This window comes from Parambassis ranga, chromosome 7, assembly GCF_900634625.1.
Source record: "Parambassis ranga chromosome 7, fParRan2.1, whole genome shotgun sequence".
Lineage (NCBI taxonomy): Eukaryota > Metazoa > Chordata > Actinopteri > Ambassidae > Parambassis > Parambassis ranga.
This window is the reverse complement of record NC_041028.1, coordinates 5,703,302-5,730,557: the sequence shown is the minus strand read 5'-3', so window position 1 is coordinate 5,730,557 and position 27,256 is coordinate 5,703,302. Positions and strand designations below refer to the sequence as shown.

General features: G+C 41.4%; 3 protein-coding genes across 3 annotated transcripts in view; 1 reads left to right on the top strand and 2 right to left on the bottom strand.

The window, feature by feature from the left end:
- Positions 1–4,640, top strand: part of plxnd1 (plexin D1) — a 59,601-nt gene extending 54,961 nt beyond the window's left edge. Inside the window, exons 34-36 of the mRNA XM_028409873.1 lie at positions 2,304–2,444; positions 2,530–2,604; positions 3,655–4,640. Coding sequence (XP_028265674.1) covers positions 2,304–2,444; positions 2,530–2,604; positions 3,655–3,771 — 333 coding nt within the window. The 3' untranslated portion in view covers positions 3,772–4,640. The remainder of the gene's footprint in view (positions 1–2,303; positions 2,445–2,529; positions 2,605–3,654) is intronic.
- A 984-nt stretch (positions 4,641–5,624) lies between these two features.
- Positions 5,625–8,631, bottom strand: exorh (extra-ocular rhodopsin). The gene is made up of 5 exons (XM_028409386.1): positions 8,271–8,631; positions 7,973–8,141; positions 7,663–7,828; positions 5,915–6,154; positions 5,625–5,744 (listed from the first exon to the last, which is right to left on the bottom strand). Exons 1-5 carry the CDS (start codon positions 8,629–8,631, stop codon positions 5,625–5,627), a joined length of 1,056 nt encoding a protein of 351 aa, XP_028265187.1.
- A 922-nt stretch (positions 8,632–9,553) lies between these two features.
- Positions 9,554–27,243, bottom strand: ift122 (intraflagellar transport 122 homolog (Chlamydomonas)). Its single transcript, XM_028409385.1, has 29 exons — positions 27,115–27,243; positions 26,181–26,247; positions 26,021–26,105; positions 25,854–25,932; positions 25,688–25,764; positions 25,501–25,567; positions 25,277–25,423; positions 24,238–24,313; positions 23,143–23,334; positions 22,614–22,752; positions 22,175–22,377; positions 21,208–21,345; positions 20,844–21,008; positions 20,431–20,628; positions 20,124–20,264; positions 19,800–19,853; positions 18,796–18,957; positions 17,755–17,921; positions 16,956–17,127; positions 15,587–15,689; positions 13,871–14,011; positions 13,672–13,769; positions 12,666–12,766; positions 11,552–11,717; positions 11,349–11,466; positions 11,010–11,138; positions 10,356–10,432; positions 10,063–10,227; positions 9,554–9,919 (listed from the first exon to the last, which is right to left on the bottom strand). Exons 1-29 carry the CDS (start codon positions 27,156–27,158, stop codon positions 9,833–9,835), a joined length of 3,558 nt encoding a protein of 1,185 aa, XP_028265186.1. The 5' UTR covers positions 27,159–27,243; the 3' UTR covers positions 9,554–9,832.
- Positions 27,244–27,256: the final 13 nt, after the last annotated feature.

Here is a 27,256-nt window from a genome sequence, read left to right as displayed (position 1 = left end):
CATCTACCTCTCCTCATGTTATTTCAGCCCAGTCGGCCGATCCAAGGTCATGAGCACCAGGGATCTCTTTTTTTGTGCCGTGCTCCAGTGTATGTGTCTCTGTGTGTGTGTGTGTGTGTGTGCATTTGAGAATCTGTCTGTATGTGTGTGTGCGCTTCCATGTCAATGTCCTCACTGCTCACAAATCCGTCTCATCCTTCAGACACCGTGACCCTGAGCACGCTCTGCTTCCTGTCTCCCTCCGACTGGCTTCCTCCCTGGAGGGAGCCGAGGACTCATCAAATAATGCTCTTCTTTCACTGAGAAACAGTCTGATTTATATACTTCAGCTCAGAGCCAGCACACTCACATGTATATGCAGGCAGATTCATATCTATGGAGACACACATAAAACCTCCAGAGATGAGATGTTGTGTGTCTGCAGCTTCCTCATTACCATGTCACATCTGGCTGTGTATGTATAGTGGAGTCATGGGTTCAAGGAACTGGCCCCGGTTTCTCCTGTAGGTCAAGGAGAGCGGCATGACACACCTCGAAGTTTTGAGTGTGTACGGTCACCTGTTTGTGTGGTGGCCTTGGGACACGGCAGTGAAAGGTATGGGGTCTGGATTAAAGGGAGCCCAGTGGGCAAGAGAGAGGGGTAGGACACGAAGCATCGCTCGCTGCTTTTCCACAGAAACCCTCTTATCTGGCAAGATGCAGGATATGTGGAGGGCCACAGGGTCACAGGGGGGTTACCAGGCAGATGGACGATCAGCAGGATGTGACCTTGTGGACAGGAAGAGAGAAAGGGTTCCCTATCAGAAGGAGCAATTGGAGCCTTTAAGTCCCTCAGCATATTAAACGCACATAAACAAACATGCAAAAGGTGACGCAAATAACTCATGACATGTAGAAATATTAAGGTGCATTGTAAGCACCTTCACTCATGCTGAGAGCTGTGGCTGCCTGTCTCTTTTACTCCCAGTTTTTCTCCCCTGTCCTACTTTCTCTCTGTCCCTTTCTTTCTCCCTCACACACACTCACTCGCAACAGTAGTCACCACTAGAACCTGAATATGCCCACAACCTTTTAGCCCTGCTACTTTTCTTCTTGCTTGAATAAGCAGCAGTGTGAGAGCCTGAAGTGACTGTGGAGAGAGAGAGAGAGTTGTTTAGACTGGAATGTTCCATCTCTGGCTTTGACTGTATGAGCCTCCTGTTGTGTTGAAAGGAAAAACCATTCCCTCCCTCTATTGTCCCACTTTTGCCTGGTTTAAATAAGTTAATCAACAAACAACAACAAAAAAACAGCCAATTTAACTGGACAGCTGTCTAACAGAAATAAAACAAGTATTTATTTTAATGTGGAAAGAAGATGACTCTCTTTTTTGGCCTTGATAGCTTTGTTGGCACTGATAGTGAGGATGCAGACAGGAAATGTGGGAGGAGAGAGAAAGAGGGAGAGAGGGGTATGACCTCCAACAAAGGTGGGAATCAGTCATTCAATGAACCATGTAACAGTTATGTGGCACGCCCCAGTACTTAAACTATCAAGCAATGTTGAGAGGGTTACTACATACCCTTAAATTTGTATTTGTATTTCTCTATTTTATATATCTATTTCAACACTGAGTCCATTAGAAGTTTTTTGATGATTGTCATTGATGCAAAGATAAGATATAATACCTAACTGCTGTATGCCATGGAAAGTTTTTGCATCCTAGGTGTTGACGTGTTTATGGGAAGGTTGCACAGCAGTAGGTCTGAAAGACAGAATGACCAAATTGCAATGATGGATAGAAAGAAGGATGGGCTGGAGGAAAAACGGGCAGGAAGCTCATTGGTTTGACGACGGGGGGAAAGCAGAAGTGACAGAGAAAAATGGAACAGCAGGAAATAGACGTTCTTACTTATTGAACATTTGTTTCATTACTTATCTGTAAAGTGCTGCATTTTAATGTCGTAGCTCGTCGCAGTTAAATATTAATTGGTTGCATATGATGAGCACTGCAGATTAATCATGTTTTAAAGACTGATCCAATCATTTTTTTTTAAGATAAAATTAAGATTAAAATGCTTTAAATCAAAGATAATTACAGAATGCAAACTAACATGTAGTAGGATGAAAGTATAAAACTTAAAATAAACTGCACTGCAGCACAATCCTGAAAGCTTGAAGATGTCTTATACTATATAAGATACCATGCTTTGGTTTCAGCCAGCGAGGAGCCACAGTAGACATGTTGGTGTCAAAGGTCGATACTTTGTAGATACTTTGACCTGAGGGTCCTGATTGAAATTCCTTGTTGTTTTTTTTCCCAGGACTCTCCCACCAACAAACTGCTGTATGCCAAGGAGATCCCAGAGTATAAGAAGAGAGTGCAGTCCTACTACCAGCAGATACAGGAAATGCCACCTCTCAGTGAGCAGGAGATGAACGCTCACCTGGCTGAGGAGTCACGAGTGAGTAACAAAAAAGTCATCATGCTGGTTTACACACAGATCTTATTTTGGAATCTAATCTACTGCTTTGATGTCTGTTCTGTAGAAATACAGGAATGAATTCAATACCAACCTGGCCTTGACTGAAATCTACAAATATGCCAAGAGATACAGAAACCAGGTAAGAGATTGTTGCTCTCACATTTCTATTAAAATTTGTTCAGACTGGCCCTTTTTGGCAGCAACAACACTTCGCTCACCCGCATTAAGTTTCACAGATCCAAATCGGAGCATGACATACAGTATCAGTGTGCAAGATCGTAGCAATGTTGAGAGATGTAACATACTGTAGGCACAGCCATGCAACCTGTCACAACAATAGCCTGGTTAATTATCTGCCTTTAACAGCAGTGTTTTTTTGTTTTTTTTTTCTTTTGTTAAATGCGTTTAGAGGGGAAACAATTAGGTCTGGAGCAGCAGCCTCTATTCAATTCTCTCCAGCCCATAGACAGCCTTTAATTTAAGCAAACAGTGTGGTGTTTACCTTCTCTTTATCCAGCACCCCTATCTGCTTAATGACACTGTTAAGTTGCTGCTTCATATCTCTTGTTTTGCTTTGAACTATCCCTCTTCAGGCCCCTGCTGTCCTCCCCCATGTTTTCTCGCTGCTGTGACTATTCTTCAGAGCAGCTTAGTCAGTGGTGACTGTCCTTAATGGAGCGTCCTTGTGATAAAACCGTTTAGCTGCTTTCCTCTGTCATGCTACTGTACAGACGTGGGCCAGGAGCTTAGACTCTGATTCACAGAGCTCTGTGAATGGCTCCTGATTGCCTATTCTCTCTCCCAGGCTCAGTTCACTCTGCCTGGTAGCACACTGCCGCTAAGAGCCCATAAATCCCACTGACGCTATGACAACTATTGGGCATGGAAACCAGAGCAGATGTGGGTTTTGTAAATATGTGAAGTGCAAAAGCTTTTGTGGTGTGGAGGCATGTGTGAAGGCAGGAGAAGAGGCTGAAGCACTTCACTTGTTCCTCTGCTGCTCTCTCCCTTTATCCCCTTCAACTTTTTATGTCCAGGCAGGTGGCTGACTTCCTCTCTCTCTCTCTCTCTCTCTCTCTCTCTCTCTGTCTCTCTCTCTTTCTTTCTTTATATTGATTGATGTATGAATGCTTGACAGCCACTGAAAGTCATCTTTGTTGTTTTTTTTTTGTTTTTTTTCCCCGGTCAGGTGGGAAACGCTCTGGAGTCTAACCCCACTGCACGTCGCACTCAACTGCACCATAAGTTTGAGCAGGTCATTGCCCTTGTGGAGGACAACATCTATGAGTGCTGCAGTGAAGCTTGAACCTGCCGGTTTCCTCTGCTCGCTGTCTCTTTTCTGCCTTCCTCCGACCTACATGGTTACTTGGAAATGTCTGCCACTAAGGAATTTTAAGTGTCGTTATCTCACCCACAGACTGTAACAAGAGGAAAAAGTTGCAGAGTGAAGGACTTGCCTTTAAAAACATGGCAAATTCTCGACGTGTTCCTCCTCTCATCTGGGGCTGCCATGCACTTTTCCTAAATCTTTCCCAATGGCACAGACAGAATTCCAGTCTGGCTCGACTATACTTAAGAGGGACTGTGTAGGAGCTCAGAGATGAGGCTTTTTTCTGGATGTCTTTACAGTGACTGGGACCTACAGTAAGCCCTGGTGGCAATTGTAACGCACTGAACCCTTTTCTTAAGGGAACGAGCCAATGATGCACTGTACTGTAATATAATGTCTATAGCAATATTTATAGATGTGTTATAATGCTTTCAAGTGACCTGTTTGCCAGGATTAGTATGATAATAAACTCCTCCCATCTCCTAAAACCTGCAATGTTCTCAGGTGTGATTGGGGAAGACGAGCAACTCCCATTGGTGCTTTGAACAATACGTCCCAATGTGCTTTGCAGGTTGATGATGGGTTGAGGAGGAGTGGGAAAGAATATAAAAATGACAGAAACTTATGAAATCAAATGTAATGTAGTTCACTGGGAAGAGCTGCATCAGTATAGACGTGTTGATCAGTGTAAACAAATATCATGTTGGATTCTGATCAATTTAAACGAGGGAAAATTACATTTAAGAAAGAAGTGAGTTCAATATAATCTGAGGAGAGACTGTATTTGTGACGCCAAATGACCTGTCAGAGTATGTGAAATAAATTACAGTATTTAGGATTTTAAAGTGTCTAATAATGGCATTCATTGTACTAAGTCTCAGAGTGGTTCATTTCTAAATGCAATACAGCAGCAAACATTTGAAAGCCATTAGGATCTGGCCTTCCACCCTGAAAAGCCCACAAAACAGGCATCTGGAACGTCTCAGAAAGCCTCGTAAATGCTCTCATGAAAAATTGGGTTGTCCAGACATTTAGCATTTTGTTTTTTATTGCAGGACACAAAACAACTTCCACAAATCCTAGCCTTTACACAATGAACAAAATATTTCCTTCATATACACACCGACACTCTGACATCCATTCAAATACGTAAACATCCACCTCACACACATATACACACACATGCATTCACCTTCTTGCAGGAGGCTCCTTTTTCCTGCAGAGGCTCGCAGGTCTGTTTGTTTACACTCATCTTGCCTCAGTTGATACCAGGAGGAAGTTAACAATCTCTGCTGCATCACCATTAAGGCAAGATGAGAGACAGAGAGACCAGCAGAGAGCCTAATCTGATGCAATTAAAAACCCATCTCAGATATCTAAACAAACGATTGCCTAATGTCCTAAATAATGGTAAAATTGATTGTTTAAAGCGCATATTTTCAAGGATACATAGCTGCAACAATCACTTAAACAAGAGCTGATGTAAAAAAAATAATAATGGTTTCACCTAATGTGTGTGTTTTTGAGGGGGTAGTGCTTGGATGGTATTCAGCTGGATCATCACCAAGTTGGTGACAGGCCCCTAGACATAGGGTTAAAATCTGTGAGACCAGCTGAACACTATCCATGATTAAATGGATTGAAAATACACATGCTGGCTCTTGAGTAAGTCAGTCCCTCTGAAGGAGCAGTAGTGCCACTCACAGTGAAGACAAATGGAGAGGTAAGTCAAGGATATTGGCCAATAGAACGTAGTGCTGCTTGGCGGTGGTGGGTCCCCAGGTGAGCAGGGACAGATGGGGCTTACAGGGGGAGTGAGAGGGCACAGGTTAAGCGGGGGCCACCTGGCTGGAGGAGACAGATGAAGTCTGGGTTTTGGAGACAGTGGTCTCGTCGTCTCCAAACGGGTTCTTTCCACAGCACACTGTGGTGATCATGCAGTTCCTGAACTAGAGGCCACAAAGACAGAATAAAGTCAGAACCAGTCAGAAGTTAGAAGGCCTTCGTGGCTTTCTAAACCTTTAACTTATAGTATTCATAAAAACTTCACTTCACTGCTACCTTAATTAATGTACTCTCTTGTACAAATAAATGAATGAATAAAAAAAACTTGACACACCTGTCTGTTGAGCAGAATGTAGATGACAGGGTTGTACAGAGCAGCACTCTTGGCGAAGAAGGCTGGAGCGGTCATGAACACTGGCCCAAACTCAGTCCCCTGGTTGGCAAAGATGTACCAAGCCACGGTGGCGTATGGCACCCAGCACACCAGGAAGGAGATCACCATGACAACAACCATGCGTGTCACCTCTTTCTCTGCTCTCTGGGTGGTCTCAGACTCCTGCTGAAGGGCTGCAGCCTGAATGAAGATATATTGATTATTAGCTCAAAACAGTAATGACAATAAGAAACTACAGGACTCAAAAACCATTACCATTATTTATTTTAAATAAGGCAATGAAACTGTATTTTAAAAACTCTACTATGAGTGCGTACAAATTGCAGCGACCTTATTAGCTTTACACGTGCGGTGACATTTTTCGCCCCTAGGGGGCAGCGCAAATGTCAACAAACTGATATTTAAACAGACGAGTAAATAAATGCTAATTTACAACTTCGGCAGTTAGCAATGGATCAGTGACGTGTTTCACGTGCAGTTCTGTCTCTTTTTTAAAGTTTTACCCAGACCCACCCACTGAGGTCTGTAACCACATATAAACCATGTTTCCCCACCAAACAGTTAGAACTGATGAAGCTGCTTGGATGAGCAGCGAAATGTCTTCTAGAAAACTCTACAAGTCCAGACGCCTTGCTTCAACCTTCTCTACGTATGATGACCTGGATGACTGAGAATCTTCATCAACAAGTTCTGTCTCTGTTCACCTGGTAAGTCCAATATTCACTTTAGTTTACCTCTGTTTTTGGTGTATGCCGCTCTTGTATCACCATATTCCCGGTTTCATAGTAGTCTATAGTTAAATGAGTCCAGCGAAAGACTTGTGTTGTATTGTGTTCATGGCTCATATACTGTGATTAGCAGATGATATCATGGATCAGCAACGAGAAGAGAGTTCTTTGTAAAACTTGTTAAACTCACATTCATCGTGAAGTCAGAAGTTTTCTGCTGGAGTAAATAGAGCTGATAGATCATGTAGGTTATGGTCTGTTTAAGTCAACAATGTGTTGTTTATTTCTGTTGGTTCAACTATTAAGCTAACAGGTGGTTGTCAGTTCTCGCGAGAGTTCGCTAAGAGTGTGGAGTAAAGTTACTCCTGATTTGTCTGTGTGAATGTATTATTTTAGTGTCAGAATGCTGTAAAGATGTGGCTTGTGAAAAAATAGTTAATATCAGGAGTAAAAAAAAATCTATGTTGCTAGTTTTTGCGAAAGGGGCGGGGCAGTTACACAAATACCACGTGACACAAATACAGGAAATGATTCCTATCCAGGCCACACATCCAGTAATAAGATAAACAACTACATTGTGTATATCAGCTGCTCTACTATAAATTCCCCTCTAATTTCCATTTGGTAGGTAAAAATACTAGTTGCTTGACATAAGATAATTCAGCATTTTTAACTATTTATGATAGGTAATACATTATAGATGCTGTTATTTTATTAATAAGGGCAACAGGACAGCACAGTGTGCAGGCAGACTGCCCTTTAGCCACAGGATAGCCTGGGTATAAGCTGCCATGTTGGCAGTGGTCTGCCCTCCTGAAGTGTCCTTGAGCCACTAAATCCCTTACATCTCCAGAGACTGTGTGATGATTCACCCCTCCTTGTAAAGGTAAAAAAGAATAATTTCTCTATAGGGATAAACAATATATCACATAAATATAACATTGGCAGTGGTGTTCTTACCGCTCGCACAGTGCAGAGCAGGCGGCTGTAGCAGAAGAAAATGATGAAGAGGGGGATGCAGAAATGGAGGACAAACATATAGATGACGAATGAGGTGTTGTTGATCTCAGGCTTTGGAGTGTAGTAGTCAATCCCACAGGAACATTGCATTCCCTCTGGAATGTACCTGCATCCACACACAGTAATATTTTCCATCAGTATTATTGCATATAGTATTTGATACTACATGTCTATTGTGTATGTCTAAAGAAATACCCAAGGCTATGTATTCTGCAAATTGGCAAGTACAATCTAGACACTGAGACAGTACCGGGACCATCCAAAAAGAGGGGGACCAGCACAGGTCAACGCCATGACCCATGTGAAACCCAGGCCAACGATGGCATGTTTTTCTCCAAAGCGGAAGTTGGCCACTGGTTTACAGACCACAATGTATCGCTCAATAGCCAAAACCACCAGAGACCAGAGAGCAATCTCTCCTGAGACATAAAACAAGGCAGGTGTAAATTTCAAAAGATTACAAGTACAGTAGAAATACAGTATTTAATGAGACCCACCGAGAAAATTCATGGACAATTTTACACTTTATCACAGACTTTGTCTCTTACCTCCTAATGTGGCGAAGAATCCCTCAATATTGCAGCCGGTGACCCCCAAGATGAAATATCCATGCAAGGCTGTGTAGAGTGTAACCGTGAAGCCCCCAACCACCATAAATAGGTCAGCCACTGCCAGGTTGAGCAGCACATAGTTCAGTGGCGTCCTCAGCTTTTTGTGTTTGACAGTGACATAGAGGGTGAGGAAGTTAATGGGGAAGGCAGTGATGATGAGGAATAGCATGTAAGCAGCAACAAGAGAGTACTTCCAGGGCTCGGCCAGGTAGTACTGAGGGTACTCGAACGGGCTGCGCACCAGCCCTGTCTTGTTAGACATGGGGACATAAAAGTTGGGTCCTTCTGTGCCATTCATGGCTGCAGCTGTTGAACTCTTTTCGTCCTCTGAAACCTTGACGGAAGATGAAATAGCCTCTCTTCTTAGAAATGTAAAGTACTGCGAGGGAGTCTTTTGTTGCAGCTGAAGTGAAAATGACAGAGAGAGGATAGACGGAGGGACAGATCTTGTGGAAGTAAGATGTTCTCTGCAACCCCCTGAGGAGGTGCAGCACCTTTTAACAGGCAGGTCGGATTAGGGATGTGCAAGGAGCAAAGTGTTAGCAGAGATGGAATTAAGACACTCAATCTGAGAGTCCCTCTCTGTTTCATTCACACACACACAAGCATTACAAGAGAAACCCCAGAAATAGATATGTGGTTTGTTAAGCATTTTCAAGGTGAGAGGTTGCAGCCATGGCTAACCGAACCCTATCATTATACTGTCATATGCATCAATGCTGCATTAGATTGGGAGACAGCTGAAAGGACCCAGTCTGTGATTTGAACCATTCAGAGTGGACAAACTATAAATGAAATTTCTTAAGCAATCCAACTTATTTGCATGTGTAAAAGCTTAATCCCTAACCACTGCATAATGCAAAGCTCAGCTCATAGCTTTGAGTGTGTAATCAGAATCAGTCGGACACACTGCTCATAACATGCTCTCTCCCCCCAGCTCAATCTGAAAGTCAGAAGTTATTATTACTCTAGTTGCAACACTGAAACTCTGAACAGTACATGCCAAAATGTTTTATTAAAAAGATATTCTGTGTAACAGTATAAAAATGACATGACTTCTATCATTATGATACATACAATACACATGCTTTAAGGAATGCTTTAAGGAATGCACGTTGGCATTCAGTAATAATAGAATCTACAAAAACATGTTTTATTTAATCAAACTAGTGTTTTGTTTAAAATATAAATTCACAATTTTATACAGTACAGCCATTTTGTATTTAAAGGGATGATGTAATCACTGATAGGCCTAGGTAATCTGATCCTAATAATCCAGGTGGGTTGACTGGCTGATGGTGCACTTTTCTTACACTCTGTAATGACCAACACTCAGACACCACAGGTATTACTAGCTATTCATCCTCGGATAACAGAAAGCTGCTCTTTGAAGGGAGTGTGTGTAACAGATATGCAAACCGGCCTAAACATTATGACAGAAATCGGGAAATCAGCAAGCAAAAAAAGTTTCAAATAGCTGCTCCAGTCTTATGTATAGATTAATTTGGTTCGTCGATGGGCCTGCGGCAGTAAGGACAGCAGTTGTGCTGAAGCACAAGGAGCTCGTAATCCTCACTGTGAAACATCTATGAGGAAACACAGAGATGGAAACATTACCCGAAAAAGTACAAGCAACTTGACAGGAAAGAAAAATAAGAATCAAAACCTCCTAGGTTTGAACTAGGTGGTTCACATCAGGTCATAGCTGTGTGCCTTCTAAATGCTGTACCTTGAAGCAGGTGGGGCACATGGTGATGCTCACATCAGGCAGCAGGGAACGGAAGTATTCCCATTTGAGTGGCCTGGGCCAGCGTTTGATCAGGACGTCCCTCCTGCTCATGGAGTGCAGCACAGAACGACTCACCTTGACAGGGACAAAGTTCGACCCCCCCTGCTGTTTGGACACAAAGATGAACATCATCCACACTCTATTATGGACTCTGTCCTTTCACCCTCTCCAGCTGGTTTGCCCACTTGGCAGAATATTAATCACCTCATCTATTTTGTCCTTTGTCCTCTTACCTCAAAGCTCATTTTGGCTGTAAATGGGTCCTCCTCTGCATCATCCAAACCATCATCCATCCTCAAAGCCTGCAGCTCTTATTGTTATTAATTAAAACAAATAACCGAAGTGATGTGTATTTATTTCACACGTTTCAACACATTTTATACTTGTCGCATGCATTTTCTGTACTGACATTGCAACAGAGCAAAACCTTGTATAAAATTATCCCTGAGACTATTCTGAGGGGGAGAGTGTTCAAAATCAGTTGTGCCTGTCAGTCACGTCGCAGCTCTGAAAGAACAGAGCAGACCTCCGTGCCCTTGAGTGTCTGCTGGCTAATGCAGGTTAATCCCTGCACTAGGGCTGTGGCTACAGCTCTCTGAGGGTTAGTGTCATTAAGATGAGACAGGAGAGCCTCACTAACCCTATTAGCTCAAGAGCTAAGATGACTTAGTTCTGACAGCTTACCCACAGGCACAGAATCAGGGCCAACTCAGACTAAACAGCTTTTAGAACTGTCACAAAGCAGAGCACAGCCACATGCCTTGTTTTGATGAGATGTGCAGCATGTTAGGGTAGCAGAAGGAGAACTTAATAATTCATGAATATCATGTGAATAATCTGCTGCTTTGTGTGTGTGTGTTTATGTGCAGCCGATGATCAAAGGATACCACCATTGTCCATGTCTTGCCACCGTGCGTCCCTCTGATCTGTTTGAGGAACTTCCAGGTCAATAAGAGACAGAGCCTCCTCGTCATTGATGCCCTCCTCCAGGTAGAACTGCACCAGAGGGAGCACCTCTGTGAACAATGAAGAACACCACATTCATTTCTAGAATTATCACGTCATGGCCTAATGCCTCAGACAACCACTCAAATAACAGCTTAGATCCATATCTGTCCTGATTGTGCAATTTATTGGATGTAGTGTGAATGAAAGATTGTGTGTTTGCAGGATATTATAGTGATTTTACTATCTGTTGAAAATATAGTGCATTAGGTGTCACTGACCATATGATGAAGCTGAGTAAATAAAAGGCTGCCTGCAGTTGATGCACACACTCCCTTGGTTGTTCAGCAGAGGATTGTGGGTGGAGCAACGGTAACACATCATACCCTCGATCAGGTCCTGCCAAAAACATCAAGCGTAAATGTATATTACAGAATTACATTACACTTCCAATATACAATTATATACAACATATTAAACGTACCTCACTGTCATGGAAGGGTTTGGAGCGAATGGTGATGCTGCCAAGTTCTATAGACTCCTGGAAGCGTGAGGGAATGTGCAGCTCCTGCAGCTTCTCGTAAGAATATCTGGCAAGCTTGTATGCACCCAGCTTTCGACTCTGTTTGGCTAACGCATACAAGGTGTTGCTAAGAATTAGGTCAAGGAAAATAAATGTAGCATGTAGGAGGCAAAAGAATACCAAATTTCTAATGTCTTATTCAATAATGTGCGTAAGCTGAATTGCTGTATTTCTCCTAATGAGTACAACCACATTGGATGCCTTGAAAGTAATACTTTGTTTGTTTGTAGCCTTGTGTTTGAGTTGAGGAAATTGTTGCTTATTGGTATTTATATAGAGACAGACTGTTATGCGTGCAGCTCTGACGGTGGCAATCACAGGTCAATGAGTTGCAGCTGCACCAGCTCTGCACTGGCACTCCCCCATCACCTAAAACTCAACACCGTTCCTCTCCTTTCCACTCAGCTACTCTCCAGCTCCTCCCACACACCCAGTTCTGTTCCACTTGATAAATGCGTGTACTCCTATTGTGTAACTTGTTTAGTGACATTGTATTTATCTGTTAGAACCAATTCCAGCACCAGTCCCACTACGTCTATAAATCTAGTTTTTGGAACATTTTAGTTTGGCCGCAGAGTCTCTGATGTGCTCAGCCTTATTTCCCCCCTTGAAGGCTGGGCTTTCCTTCCTCATGCAAGCTTTCACTGTGTCTAACTATAGATTGGTCTGTGTGGTGTAGCCATGGGCGAGTGTACTGGTTGAAATTAAAACTTATTGTTTTAGGTGTTTATGTATGTATACATATGCAAAGAGTTCAGTAATCAAAGCTCTTGTTCAGATAACAGAGAATGTGCCTCTTGGCACCGAGGACTCCTCCCTATCATCACCCCTCTTCTTTCTCTCAGCAGCAGTATGGTTTCCGCTGTGGCGCCAGTGTTTCCGTTTTCTCCCCACTTTATCGTCACTGCCTCTAACAGCCTTGATTTCAGAGTGGTATGTGTATCATTGAGAGTTTTCCAGAGAGGAAGGGCCACACAATACTTTTAAAAATCTGCTCTCTCGGCTGTGAGGATACACTTTAGAGATCCCTGGTGGTATGTCCTTGGTGAGGTTGTTCAGCAGGAACCTGCAGATGTTGAAGAGTGTTTCTGGCATGTGGGAACTGAAGGGCTCATCCTTAAGATAAAAACAGAGAAAATAAATGAGTGATGGAAATTGAAGGGATTATAAATTGATATAAATCTCTGAAGCACCACCTCTTTTAACCTGTTCTTAGTGCAGCCAACCCTTTACAATGCGTTATCCCTCCTTGCAGTGCTTCCTAAGGTAAAAATTAATTTTCTAAAGCAATCACTAACTACACCTTACCCTGAAAATTGATAGTCCAAACCTATAGAGGTTGCCTGAGAGAGTTAAAATGAGATATAGAGGTTTCCTGTTCTGGTCTGGATCACTGTGAAGTGTCTGTGTAGCAGGGGTGGAACTGCAGCAAGCAAGCAAAAAGCTGAAACAACAAACCGGGAACACTGACACATGCCAGGTCACCCATATAGTGCTCATGGCCAGGAATTGCTCGTTTGTAAAAAGGTTAGGGCAGGGGGTCTTGAAGAAGACCCCTGATGAGGTTATCATCTTGTTCTATCATGCAGCTGGTTACCATAGTAATAGGGGTCAGGGAGGTTTCAGGAGTAATAAAGTAACAGAGTGGGCCCCTTCAAGAGGATTTTTGCCACATTAAACAACATAAACTTAAGTTTTATTTTTTCCCTTTGTTTATGTTATCTAACAGTTTCTGTGCGCATCTTAATTTCTACTTAAACCAGATTTTCTTATTTGATATTAACATAATCTTGCAGAGCCAGAACCTGTCATTGCTGTTGATTTGCAAGTTGGCACAAACACTGAAAATAGGAACATTTATGTGTTTGTACAAAAACAGTAATCTGACCATAGCATGTACTGTTTCCAGGGGTACTCAATTTTAATTTAGCAAGTAGTTGCCTTGTGACTTCAAATCTTCCTCCTCTCAGTTTTGTCTGGTCTGTCTATGCAAGATTAAGGTTGACAGCGTAGGTTCTTACCGTGTAACGCTGAATGGAGCGATAGACATTGTAAAGCTCAGCAAGATGCTGAAAACGCTCAAACTTCTTCAGCATTTCATCCCTCTGGTCTTCACTCTCTGGTTCAGACATACACACATGTAGCGGAAGGGTTAGAAGGTGAAAATGCAACAACCTTAATCCAAGTTGTTGTTTCTTTGCATTGAGGATACATACGTACCTCTAGCAATGTCCAGACACTGCATAGACAGCATCCAGTAATAGTACCCTGCATCGTTGAACCTGTTCTCCACCACTGCATTGTGTGTAAGCTGCTCCAGGACTTTCACAGCTTCATTCTGACGCCCAGCCTTGTGAAATGCTAAAGAGTTAAAGAACAAAAAAATGTTTTTAACACTTTGATTTTAAAAAACAGTGTAATGCTGGATATACAGGTGGAATAGTCTGATGTTCTAGGCATTCACATGTACACACATGCACACGTCAGAATTAAGATTAAGATTAAGAAACCTATATTAGTCCCACAATGGGGAAATTGCATTGCAATTGCACATTAACTAAATGCTTAAAAACTTTTTACTAAAAATAAAATAATAATAATACTATTTCATATCAATCCCTTACAAACAGAGGAGCTATTCCCTAATATCAAACATCAAAAGCACTATGGCTTTAAAACACTGATAAATAGGAGTACTTCTCTTCATGTTCCTATCAAAGAATAATTAGAAACAGCATTGGGGAGTCAACCCCACCAGTGACCCTGCTCCCTGCCATCACACTGGGAGTCAGAATGTATTAGTGGCAAATATTTATCAGTCTACCTAACTGGATAAAGACCACATTCAGCTGCTGCTGATTACTGTTTACAGACACACAATGCGTTCCTTTTATAGAAACATAAAACACAAGCTGACAAGGTTACTTCAGAACACAGCAAAGATTGTTACCTTCTTCTAGTCAAAGCTCCAGTGCAAACACATTTTACATTGTGCTATAATGGAAAACGAATATTAAAAATGTAGGTTTAGATGCACTTCAAATACAAGCTTTCTCACACAAAAAGGCATTTCCTGCCGCCACTATATCTATCAGTAGACATTGGTATATCAATGTGTTCAGAAGGGAATGCTTATTACCCATGTGACGTTTAATCAAAATCGACTAATCAATGTAATTTACAACAATTTGTTGTGTTGTAGCAAAACATCAAAGTTTACCCTCCTGCCACGTGTGTGTCACAAGCAGATTATTCATAAAACAGCCTCATCAATGTGTTTAAGACTTTTTTTGACCAAATTTAATGTGGAATTCTTAATGAATTCGTAAATTTGCAGCGCTACCATAGCCGCGCCCTGTCACGCAGTACCAGAGCAGTGGACACAGACCAGGATGTAAGACATTACAATTACTAGTAACGTAATGCATCACTGCCTGAGTAAAACACACACAATCAGCAAAATGCATGACCACAAGCAAGCTCCAATACAATCAGGCTTGCTCAGTCCTGTACTTCATGTCGAGACAGGCAGAGGAAGATTATGTAGAAGAGGAAATATGCCTGCTGAGATCATAATTATAAATCTATGAGCTGATTATAACTATGGTTACAGTTGGTAATCATCATCAGAGCTGCTTGTAGTACTGGTGATTAGAGGCATGCATGCATGTCATTCAGTTAACAGGCAGCCCAGCTCTGTCCTGCTCTGCTTCAGCAAAGAGGATCAGGTTTTACAGTGGATACAGAGAATCTTAAGGAAGTAGTGAAAAATGTCCACAGCTGGCTGGGCTTTATCACTTCCATATGTAAACACTGACTGTTGAAGCAGACTTTAATGTTCACCTAAATAATGTTGGAAACCTATATTTTAAATAGAATGTAAATGTATGCACAGGAGTAATGGAGGTTGGAGGCCCGCTGGTGATGTAAACGTACCTTTTTGTGCCTCCTCAAAGCGATCATTTTCCGCTAGCCACTGGGCATAAGGCACGAAGACCTCATATTTGAACTGAGGGTGCTTCTCCACCAGTGAGAAGGCCTAAGAAATGGACAGGTGACAGGTCAGAAGGAACATGAGATGTATTACATCTTACTGTATGTGATCAGTGGGCCTTGTCTCATACAGTTTAATACAGAGAGAACAGTGTTGGAGAGCCCTTGGTAATTACAGCTCAGCTGCAGTTGATTATGGAGATACAAGTTACAACACATTTTTTAAGAGAAGCATACATTACCTCAAGTCAAAATATTTCCACGACATTATTAATTAGTTGGGAACAGAGAAAAGTGTATGAGCTAAGGTGATTTCACACTCAATTACAACTACAACTGCAGCTCTTGCACTGTTTGACTGACAGGATATAAAGAGCTGCTGTAGATCCCTGTGGACACATATTTGCCTGTCATAGTGACTAATTAAGCTAAATGTCCTGTGGCAAAATCTGAGCCAAGAAACACACACCGGTTAAACCATACAGTAGAATGCAAGTGTGTGTGTGTGTCCCAGGCTTGTAAGCCTAAAGTGAAATACTTTGTTTTAGAGAGTAGTGGGAGCAGTGAATAGCATCCATATGGCTCACGCTGTAACTCAGTCCTGCTGCCCGTCCTGGTGTCCACCTCCCCCAGTGAAGCACATAAAGCCTCATAGCTCCCCCAACCTCTGTCTCATTCCCCGCTCTTTCTTCTTTCTCTTTCCTTTGAGGATTAAATAAATATTCCAGGAAGACTTCCACACATACTATAATAGAACGTGACGATGATTTGATGTTCTGTTTTTGGTTTTACCGTTTCAGGATGGAAATCGTCAGCATGCATCTCTGAGTTACATCTTAAACTCATCCTGCAGCTGGATTAAAGAAATGCAATATTTTTTTTCTTGTCTGAGCACCATGATCCACCCTGATGGAAGATTTTGATTGGAAGCAGAGTACAGCTTTAAGCTGATACTCCTTCAGTGCAGCGCAGTAAAATGTTTTGAGCTCCTCACTCCCTAATCATCACGTGGGCATGGATTCAGCAAAATCCAAAGCTGGATGATTAGTTCTCGAGTGTGTGTGGTTTTAGTTTGTCGGAGTATGAGGAAATTAGACAGACATATTGTTCTATTGTTTGCATTCAGCTGTGGTTACGCTATACTATATTTCCCAGCAAATCTGAACAAGCCATAAAAGTAGAGCATTGCGGTTTATGATGCGAGCTTGGGAGTGCCACAGCAGTTTATTGAGTACAGTTCTATGTGATCGTTTCAAGACTCTCTATATATAAGTCAGTATGAGCTGTGCAGGTGTGTGTAAGTGTGTCAGACCTCTTCCCAGTGTCGGGTTTCTACATGCAGGTGCAACAGAGCCTTCAAGTCCCCCATTTTGGAATATGTCTCTGAGGCATAGCCATGGTGCTTCAGCTTCTTGAAGTAGAGTGCACACTTTGCTAGCGGTTCACGTTCAGCCTTGTCCAATTTACGGGCGATATCGATCAGCCTGGGTGAGAGTAGAGAGGATTGAGTGCACGCACAGAGGGCAAGGGAAGATAAACCCTCAAATGGGTGTCTGCTGTATCAAAGTATGCTTCTGACCCCAGAATGAATGCGAATCAGTTGGGGTCATGAGCTGAGTCTGATTCGGGTTAAAGAGCTCTGGCTGTCTTCAGGAGCAGTATTAGTGACACTGACCCATCTATAAGATCTTACAGCATATACACAGTGGGGCAGATTGAATCAGTGGGAGTTTTGACATGACAACCAGATATCATTTTGTCTGGTTTTCAACAACAGTTAACTGATGCACCCCATATTTTAACTTATACTAACCATATTAGGAGTCTCTGCATCTTGATGGGTCATTCAGGGTAATTTCCCCATCTTCATTACAATATAGTATTCATTCAGAATCTGTGATCATATTTGTCAACCCTAGAAAGCCTAAGGTTTCTAGAGCTTCCACTGTTGACAGTAAAACTCTGATATAGTATGGATATGGATTCATTCTGTACAAAGAACAAACTTTTGAGGGCCATGTCATTTGAAGGATGCAGCCCCTGAATTGAGCCAGAGCTTACACGTAAAGTTTAAAAACTGTTCTAGACAGTGATGATGCGATGACACCTACATGTCTGCCCAGCCATGCTCGCCTATAATGTCTATCGCTTTGAGATGTTCCCCTGCTGACAGATACATCTCTGCTGCTGCTCTTGGCTCCTTGCTGCTCTTAGCCCAATCTGCTTGCTTGGTCATCAGGATCCGAGAGCTTTTTGGGTCTGCTGCCCCAACAAAGTCCTGCAAAGACAAGGAACATAGTTACAAACTTCCAAATATGATTTTTTTTTTGCCATATGTCAAACTAGATAGCTGAGAAATCCCCATTAAAACCGCATCTGGCAATGTAATGTAATGCAACGCAGAATTGTAATAGTAATCTGAAGAGAAAAAGGGCCAGTCCAGACAGACAGAGAACCATGCGGGTCAAGTCTGAGACAGGAGGAAGAGAGTCACACAAACAGCAGGCAGCAAGAAAGCCTTTCCCCCCGGTGTCCGTCCTACCTAAAACAAACAGCGTGTGGGACCAGATGGCCACACAGCCACATAAATATACAGCAGCCACATCAAACATTCATACAATCTGATACACACACATGCACAAATATACACCAACGAGTCATGGCTGTGTCATCTGCTCCTGCAAAGTCAATGTAATGCTGATGATCAAAAGTGTCCGCCCGCATGTAAACACAATAAAGCATGGATTTTTCTCAACTCAAACTGACCTCCTCATCAAAGTGATTCATGTTAAGAGCAGACGTTGGCTTTATTTCTCTGCATTTGTGCCCCATTTCCATCTGTAACTGTGTGTGTAAGTTAACCTTGTGCTGTACAGGGATATACATGTGTAAAAGGACGCCGTGTGTACTGATCAGATGATATATGTGGAGATTCCAGTGATATATGAGGAGATGAAAGACAGACGATAAAGGGGGGCTGTCTGAACACAGCACAGGGCCTCAACTTGGCATAAGTGCACATGATGAGGAAAAACATATGTTCTAAACCTCCTAAAACACGTAGTGCTTTGCAGGTCTTTCTGTCTGAATTGATACGTAGTCATGTTGTTTGTGCATGTGTCTGTGTTTTTATCAATCAATGATTTAATTACCTTGGCATATTCAAACATGCGCAGGTCAGTGTACATGCTCAGGGCTCTGGATTCGTGGCCGGTACGTTTGTAGAGCTTGGCTGCCTCATGGAATTTCCCCTGGTAGGCATAGACGTCTGCCAGGAACAGCTCATTGTCGTTCTCACCCCGCTTCTTCCTCTCCTGCAAATCAGTCAACACAAATACTGGCATGTGTGCAGAGATAAACAGTCACATACATATACACATACTTGCCTACAACAGTATGTGAGCTATGCATGTGAGTTCATGCACATGATGGCTCAAACAGTAAAGAAGGCAATTAAAAGCAAGGAGCCCCACTAGTGAAACTTTACTCAACTTTTTTTTTAATCATTCACTCAATTTTTTTTTATTTTTTTTTAATCAATGACTACACTAAAGTGTGAGTGAGTGAATACACTATTTTTTTTTTTTTATTGAAATGGAGTGAATGTTAGGGTCAGGGAGTATTAGGGTAACAAAAACAAAGCCAGTTTTGATTAGTGAATCCGAAGCATCAGCTTTGCAAATTACAATTTCAGAAAATCACTGTATTATAAATAAAAATTAGGCTTTGCCATGTTATATAGTGTTGTACCTCAGCGAGGTACAAAATATATATAAATTTGTTCACTCCACCATCCCTAGAGTTCTATAGTGTTATTATTTTTGACATAAAGTCAAGGTCTCTATTTCAACTAGGAACATGGCAGAAACAGCCAACTTTACACACACGGCTGTTTGCTTGCATTCATGTGTGGACTGGACCCAAGAAGGTCAGCCTGGATAAGGGTTTCCATGTTTTTGTGAGGGTTTGAAATGTAGCCCAGGAAAAATTGTCTTGGAAATAAATGTATGATGACAATATCAACAATAATTGTGTCTTTGATGATGTCAGCGTATGCTCTGGCTAGAACTGAAATCAGCTAACCAATGAAAAAAATAAAAAAACTGGCTGTAACACAGACTGAAATTGCTTTTCCTTTTTGGGGAGTAGGTATTACCTCAATGCTGTTGATGAGCTCCAGGTAGCGTAGGTCTCTGATTCTAATGAAGGCCTGAAAATGAGGAGAAAATAGAAATGATTTAGAAACTGATTTGGTTTTTCATTTGCATTACCAGACTCTGAGATCCATTAGGAACATTGTTGCATTGTTTACTTGGCGTCTCAGTGGTAAGACTGGTTGTAAGAAGATTGCAAATAACATGATACCAAAGAGTAGGGCTATGATAAAAAAAAAACTGCTATTGTATTTTGCTATGGCTCCTAAGAAGTAAATTGTAATGACACTGGTCTTATCAGGACAGTTTGTGTGTGTCTGACTGGCCTTCTTTGCAGTGTCAAAGTCAAGTCCCTCCAGGGCTTCTGTGGCCAAATCCCTCCAGTCATTGTCTGTCACACCTAGACAGGCAATGTGATAGGCCTCTTTGAACATCTTCCTCTCCAGATACTGGTACATGGGTGCGGACTAGACACAGATAATGCATAGAAGAGAAATAAAATACAAAAAAAATCTGCATCAAATGATTACAGCGATAGACTGACCATAGGTAAAAAGTACAGTTTGTCATTTTTACATTACAACCCTATGGGATAGCATCATTACCTCAACAGGCCAGCAATAAACTACCCACCTGAGGCACCTCCACAGCAGACATGGAATAAACATGGAGGCAGAATATCTTAGAGCCATTGTAGCCAACCATAAAGCCTTGCATCTTTTGCTGGTGTACAGGAAAGTTGCTAGCCTTGATATTAAGGTATCCATTTCCAGAGAAGCACAGCATGTCCTCACACTGGGTGTTCCAGGCCACACTGTTAGCATTCGGCTCCTACAGGGAAAGCAAAAGAATAATAAGGTCTACAGAGGTGAGTGCAGAACACAGGCCGACTTAGTATGTAAGTAAATGTGTTTCTGTACCCAATTGCAAATAATTAAACACACATGAATTTTTCACTTTTGTTCCACCGCACTGCACCTCTGAAATGCATTTCAAAAAGCACCAAATAATGTTCTTCCACACTGTACTTTACAGTGCTTGCTGACCTGAAAAAGTAGTTCTTTACTGTTGATGTCATAGACCAGGAGAGTGTTATGCTCGTCAACCACAGCCAGTTTATTGCGGGAGGCGCTCATGTCCAGACAGCGTACTGACGTTGACAGCTTCAGCAGCGTGATGGGGAATGGGTTGTCAACAAATATCTTCAGAATCTACATTAAAAAAACAATGACCAAAATCATTACAGACTCAGCAGTAATGCTACATAAATCCAGGAATGTAAGCAGGACTCATACAAATTAATATTGTCTCCTTCATTTGGACAGCCATGTTTTATGTTTAGATTCCTGGCATGTGAGCCTGACAGCCATCTCAGGTTAGTGTGGGAATGCATTTTCTAGAAATACTCACAGCTCCGTTCTTTAACCCCACAAGCAGGCCCTCTCTGCCTGGTGGACCACCGATCACTTTGATGTAGCGAATTAGAGATTCCATCACCCATTCTTTTTCTCTGACACTCGTGAATGACAGGCACTGGAGTCTCTTCTCCTGCACAAGAAAGTGGGAAAGGTGAAACCAAAATTATATAGAAATGAAACCCTGACTGGTCCAGTATGGCTGAATGATTCTGTTTTTGTCATTTCACAGTCTGTTAATCTCACCCTTTAAGTTATTTAAACATACTTGTAAATGTCTAACAAATCTTTGCACATTGTTTTTTTAAACACCGTGAAGTGCAGCTCAGTGTCAGGAAGCAATGCTGTAAAGATAAACAATGGTTTGATTTAACAGAGACATACACAGCCTGTATGAACACAGCCCATTTATATGGTCTGAGGCATGAAATGTGAGTATGCCCGATAGGGATCTGAAACACCTCTGTCACACATACACAGATTTAAAAGGAAATAACCTCTGTGTTATGGCTGTTCCTCATCCCTACCAGCCTATGTCAAATACAGACAAGAGGCAGAGAGAATCCCAAGGGACACCCAGTGGTTCAGCAGACTGGTCATTCCTACTTTATTCAACTGTCTTACTTTATCCACTTTGTAGAGGGTTGAGAAGGGGAAGGAGGCAGAGCCTGCAGAGCATATGCACAGCTGGAGTATTTTGCAAGCTGCACAGAAACATCTGGGAACCAGCAATTTCATATCAGGCCTGTGTGGGCTAGTAGTAAAAGACTAAACATTGATTCACTTTGCTTTCATCATCTTAATAGTGCTCAAATGTTTCTACAGCCTATTGCACAATTTTGGTGTGTATGCGAATTTAGTCTTAAGAAAAGTATATCTGAAGGACGACTAAAACACAAATAGGTTTCAGAAATAGAGGCTGCAGAATTGGGAGTATAGGATGAAACTCTATCTCTTCTGACCTGGCATAGGATGATATGCTGGGAGCAGACCACAAGCAAGTTGCATTCAAACTTCCTGCAAATTTTCTCCTTGATGCGGTAGTGCATGTCTGAGGAGTCATCGGAGTAGAGTTCATAAATGTGAATCTTCTCGGGGAGCTGGATGGCAAGACGGTTTCTGTAGATGGCAATCTTCTTCACCAGCTCACGACATTTGATCCTCACTATGAAAAAGAGGGAAGATGAGAACAGAAAGTACAATAGGGACGGTTTTAGTTATCATAGGAAATGCAGACTGTGTATTCTTTCTGCATAGTCTTCCATGCTTTTGTGTAGAAATGAAACACTATCACCTCATCCTCCAATAGGAATAACAGTAAGAAGTTTTAGCCATAAGACATGCAAATTATTTGGGGAACCATCATAGTCTCAATAACCCGTTTCTCAAGCAGAATTGTACCTTTTTGTTCAGTGATGAGATGCTGGACAATGACATCGGTCATGCTGTCTCTGTAAGCATAGCGATCCTTGTAAAGGCCATGAACTGTATTGAAGTTAAGTTGGTAGCAGGAGATGGTCCCGTCCTGGCAGCCCAACACCTAGACGAGAGACAACAATGTAGCAGTACATCCTATTAACACCTCTAAGAAAAGACTGTGAGAGTGGGAAAATGTTCCTGTTGTTAAAGCATCCACACAGTAGAACTGAGAGGAACTGCCAGCAACCAATTCTCTCCTGTGTGCTTCATCACTTTCAGTTAAATATAGTGAAAGGAAAAGCTGGAAAGGTGTTACTGTAAAATAAAATACCTTGTGTATCTGTGTAGTGAGAGAGGCGCTGTGTTATCAAATCAGGAAGATGTATCAAATGCAGACTGGCACCGTGAATGTCAAGTTTTGTGCTTTTGCTTTCCGAGTGTTGCATTGAATTCTTTTCTGTTACTGTGGCATACACTGTTATTTAGTGGTAAGGCAAAGTTGTAGACCCACCACAAAGTTGGAGTCAGGCTTGACCCGGCATGTCCACACCCAGGAATTCTGATCTCCAATTGGTCCCAACCGCACACCATCTTTAGTGTAGAGCGACGCCTGTTTATCAGAGCCTCCCATGACTATATATTCACCCTTGGAGAAGTAGCTGACGCAACACGGGTCATAGGTGAGGGTCCTGTCTTTTCCAATCTGAGAGAGACAAAAGAAGATAAGAACATTAAAATAAAACTGAAACAAGTTTATCACCCAGGGACCTGGGCCAGCACTTCCCACAGTTTAAGCCAACATGCTTCAAAGTCCTGTGTACATTCAACCATCCCCTTTGAGTGTTTGATGAAAAGACAAAAAAGAAAGTGTTTCTCAAGTTTAAATAGCCTCTATTGTGTTAGTGTTCAAAGTCCATTTGCACAAAATCATATCAGGTCACTCAATTCTGCACATCTGTTTCTCCTCACTATGGAAAAAGCATCCCTGACCGTTCAAATTTATTTTCTTTCACTGTGAACAATTCCTGGTGTTGAAATCATAACAGAATTTTCATTTAAACAGATAAACAGGCTGATGACAATATATGAGCCTAAAGCGGCAGAGTAATGAACAGTGCATATTTGTCTATAATTATTATATTGCCCCCAGAGAATTTAGAAGTAAGGAGGGATAGTGAAGGGGCCAATAAAGCATAGCTTCCAATGTGTTATGGTTTCAATAAACCCTGATTACAGCAGAAAACACAGATCTTAAGCATAGTTAAGTGTTTCCAATACTTTATATTTTAGACAAACAGACTTAAGTATTTATTTAACTACAACACATGCATTGATGATGCCTTGAAAGTCTATATTTCTTCTGGTATTTCTCATAAAAGGCTGTGGTAATGTGTATTCAGTCTATTATTTTTTTTTTGTTCTATACAGGATGAAGAGGAGATGAAAAACCATATCGCTGTAACAAGACCCAACTCATCATGTTACTTGGACATGGCTCACAGTAGTTTCAGGTTCAGTATATTACACAGAAGATGTAGTTTGATGTAAAACTAGTTGTAACTAAGATCCTGCAAAAGAAAACCAAATACAGAATTTGGATTTTTACCTGCTTTCCACTGAGCTGATAGAAGGACAGCTTCTGACCCCAGTCTGCCACTGCCAGAATGTCATTGTGCTCATCCCTGAGAAGACACAACAAAATAAGTAAGTACTAAATACTTACTTACTCCCCCTTCTAGTGACAGAAAAAAAGAACTTTACTGTTTTGTGTATGTATTTAAGCTCCTTTGAGAGGTATTCACCATGTGAAAACAGATGAAGCATACCTTAATTCCCATACACTGAATAGTCCCTTTTGCTTAGGATGGTTCCTAACCAAGTGAAATGACCTGGAAGAATCTAAGTGGCAGCTGTGATAAGAACTCGTGGAATTCTATAAATACTAAAAGACAGGTGCTTCCTTTCTTATCTACTTTAACATTAGATACACTGGACAATCATTTATAAAAGATATAAAGGGTAAAGTGGGAAATAACACCACCCCACAATTCACTATGACCCACATAAATGTACAGTAAATAATAGAACACATAATTATTCTTGTTGTGACATAATGTCATGGAAATCCTTGCATGAGAAGCATATCTGAGCAAATCTATAAAAATAGATTCCTTTCATGTCTCCTGGGATATTGTTGAAGAACAAACACAGTGACTTATTAATATGAATTCTCCTTCACATCTTTCCCTGGCTGACCGCATGCTCTGTCCTCTGTGTGTCACAATATATGGATTCATATTCTACATCCTGCTTTTCTCATCTTCCTGCTGCCTGTTTTTCCTCCAATGACCTCTTCAATTCTCCTGTGTATAGACTATTGGTGTACTCCTAGCTTTGGCTGCAGGGGGAATAAGAGAGCACTGACAATTGCTCCAAGACTTCACAGTCCTCTCCCTTACTGAAGCTCCTAGGCTAACCACTGCCACCTGCTGGCCCACCAGAAAAATGCATAAAATTTGTTCTTCCCTCTTTTTCAATCTTGACATTATTAATTGACAGCACACATGTATAAATTGCTGTGTGATACATTAGACATAAGAAGTGGTGAAGATATCCACGTATGGCTGTAATAATTAAGGACTAACTTTGAAGGATTCCAGGCTATGGACCAGATAGGAGAGGACGAGCCTCCTGGACGTTCTATTTTGACCTTCTCATCTCCATTCTTGTTCCGTATGCTCACAACTCCATTCATCATACCAAGGGCAAGGTACTGCCCATCATTTGTCCACCTGCAATGAAATAAAACTCTTTAATCAATCAATGTGTTACAGGAAAAGGTACCACTGTTTCAGAACGCTTCACTTACCCACAACATGTTATTTTGCTGCTGACTTTATGTTTGTTCACAGATTTTTGTTCTGGAGACCACAGACCTAAAAATTTTTAAGTTTAAAGATGTTCAGTTCTTCACATAGGACTTGACATAAAATACTGTAGGTTTACAATATGTTGTCTATAGGAAGATTTTAAAGTCCATTATTAATAAAACTCACCAAAATCACCAGAAGAACATGAAGCAAGCTGGTGAGTGACAGGGTTGTAGGCGACACACTGGATGGAGTCATTGTGACTGCAGATAAGTACAAAAAAATGTAACACACTGCTGTTATTCTGTAGTACTACTACGTAATATTATGAGGGTAGGAAAAAGAGACTTACGTATATTTTAAGATACCCTCTAGTTTAGAAGTCCAGATGATGATGCTTTTGTCTGCTGACCCTGAAGCAAACCTTTTACCTGCAAAAGAATGCTGCTGTTAGTAAATAAAAATTAGTGATGACAGATACAGGAAAATATAGCATACACACTGAAGTTAAGCCTGTACCATCTTTAGCGTAGGCCACACAGTACACTATGTCTTTATGTCCTTTTAAAGGCTGGATAATAGCTCCATCGGTTGCATCATAAACCTGTAACAAAAAACATTGTTAGTAATGATAATGTACTGATTTATTCTTTAACCAAAGAAAACAGGATGGCCTTACCAAGACACGCAGCCCTGCAGCAATTATGAGTTGGCTGCCATCTGGCTTGAAGGCAAGGTCGTACACACTACCAAAGAGAAATAGTGTTAAGATGTTTTTTTTAATGAATTGATCATGTTAGCAACAGATTTGAGGATGCATTCATCACTGAACTGGATCATTAAAGGCTCCTGTGAAAGTTTTTGACCTATACTTTATGTTTATGTTTATCTGTTTATTTATAATATTCACAGTACTTGACTACAAATGAGGTGATGTCAGACTATCTATTGTACATTATACCAGCAAAGCAGAGAAGAAAAACACTGCAAGATAGTAAACCTGGAGAAATACTGTTACTTTGCAAAGATGCACACAAAATGTTTGAGTGAAACTATCATTGAAAATTAATTACAGGACTTCTGTGTGTAAATATGGCAAACAGTGGGTTCATGCTTCTCAAATGTGACAGTCTGCAAGTGGGCTGGATTTTGGACCTCTGTACCACCACTCACACTGTTTTTATTGGGGAAACAACAAATTGCTCTCTGAAAGACAATGTGTCGACGTCTATATTAGAGTCTTCTGAAATCCTTGCCAGATGAATCAAATTATATATCATGTTATTTACAGGATGCAGCTGTGTAGCAATAACCAAAGCCTACTAAGCTAACTAGCTACACATTAACCTTAGCTCTAAAGGGAACATTACACATGAAAAAACAGCGTCGACTACTCGTGGTTCAAATATCCTGCAAGACCGCTTATATGAAAAGAGATGCACTGTGCTGAGAATTTCCGTCATTTGTTAAAGACGGTCAAATTGCTGCGGCGCTAATGCTTGTTAGCCGGCTAACACTAGTTTACATAGCAACCACCGTTGCTAACCACCTAGCGATACGGCACAGGGTCGGGCTTAGGTTGACAACACAAACACAATGATGTAGACTCTTACCATTGATCGCGAATAGTTTCTTTCCATGCTAGAACAGCTCTCATGTCTACCTAAAACAGAGAGGACCGAGGTTCTTTATCAACAGGTTGTTGCTGCTCTTTGATTAATTCTGTTGTTATGACTCGTTCGTACTGCGCAGGCG

What these genes read in the sequence shown, in the direction of transcription:
- exorh (XM_028409386.1), bottom strand. Translation starts at nt 8,631, where the DNA reads ATGAATGGCACAGAAGGACCCAACTTTTATGTCCCCATGTCTAACAAG. An exon ending in ATTCTTCGCCACATTAGGAG is followed by an intron (nt 8,142 to 8,270) that starts GTAAGAGACAAA and finishes TTTATGTCTCAG; the next exon opens with GAGAGATTGCTCTCTGGTCT. An exon ending in CCTCTTTTTGGATGGTCCCG is followed by an intron (nt 7,829 to 7,972) that starts GTACTGTCTCAG and finishes GTGTGGATGCAG; the next exon opens with GTACATTCCAGAGGGAATGC.
- ift122 (XM_028409385.1), bottom strand. Translation starts at nt 27,158, where the DNA reads ATGAGAGCTGTTCTAGCATGGAAAGAAACTATTCGCGATCAATG. An exon ending in GTAAAGAACTACTTTTTCAG is followed by an intron (nt 20,629 to 20,843) that starts GTCAGCAAGCAC and finishes CTTTCCCTGTAG; the next exon opens with GAGCCGAATGCTAACAGTGT. An exon ending in CAGCCAAAATGAGCTTTGAG is followed by an intron (nt 10,228 to 10,355) that starts GTAAGAGGACAA and finishes GTGTCCAAACAG; the next exon opens with CAGGGGGGGTCGAACTTTGT.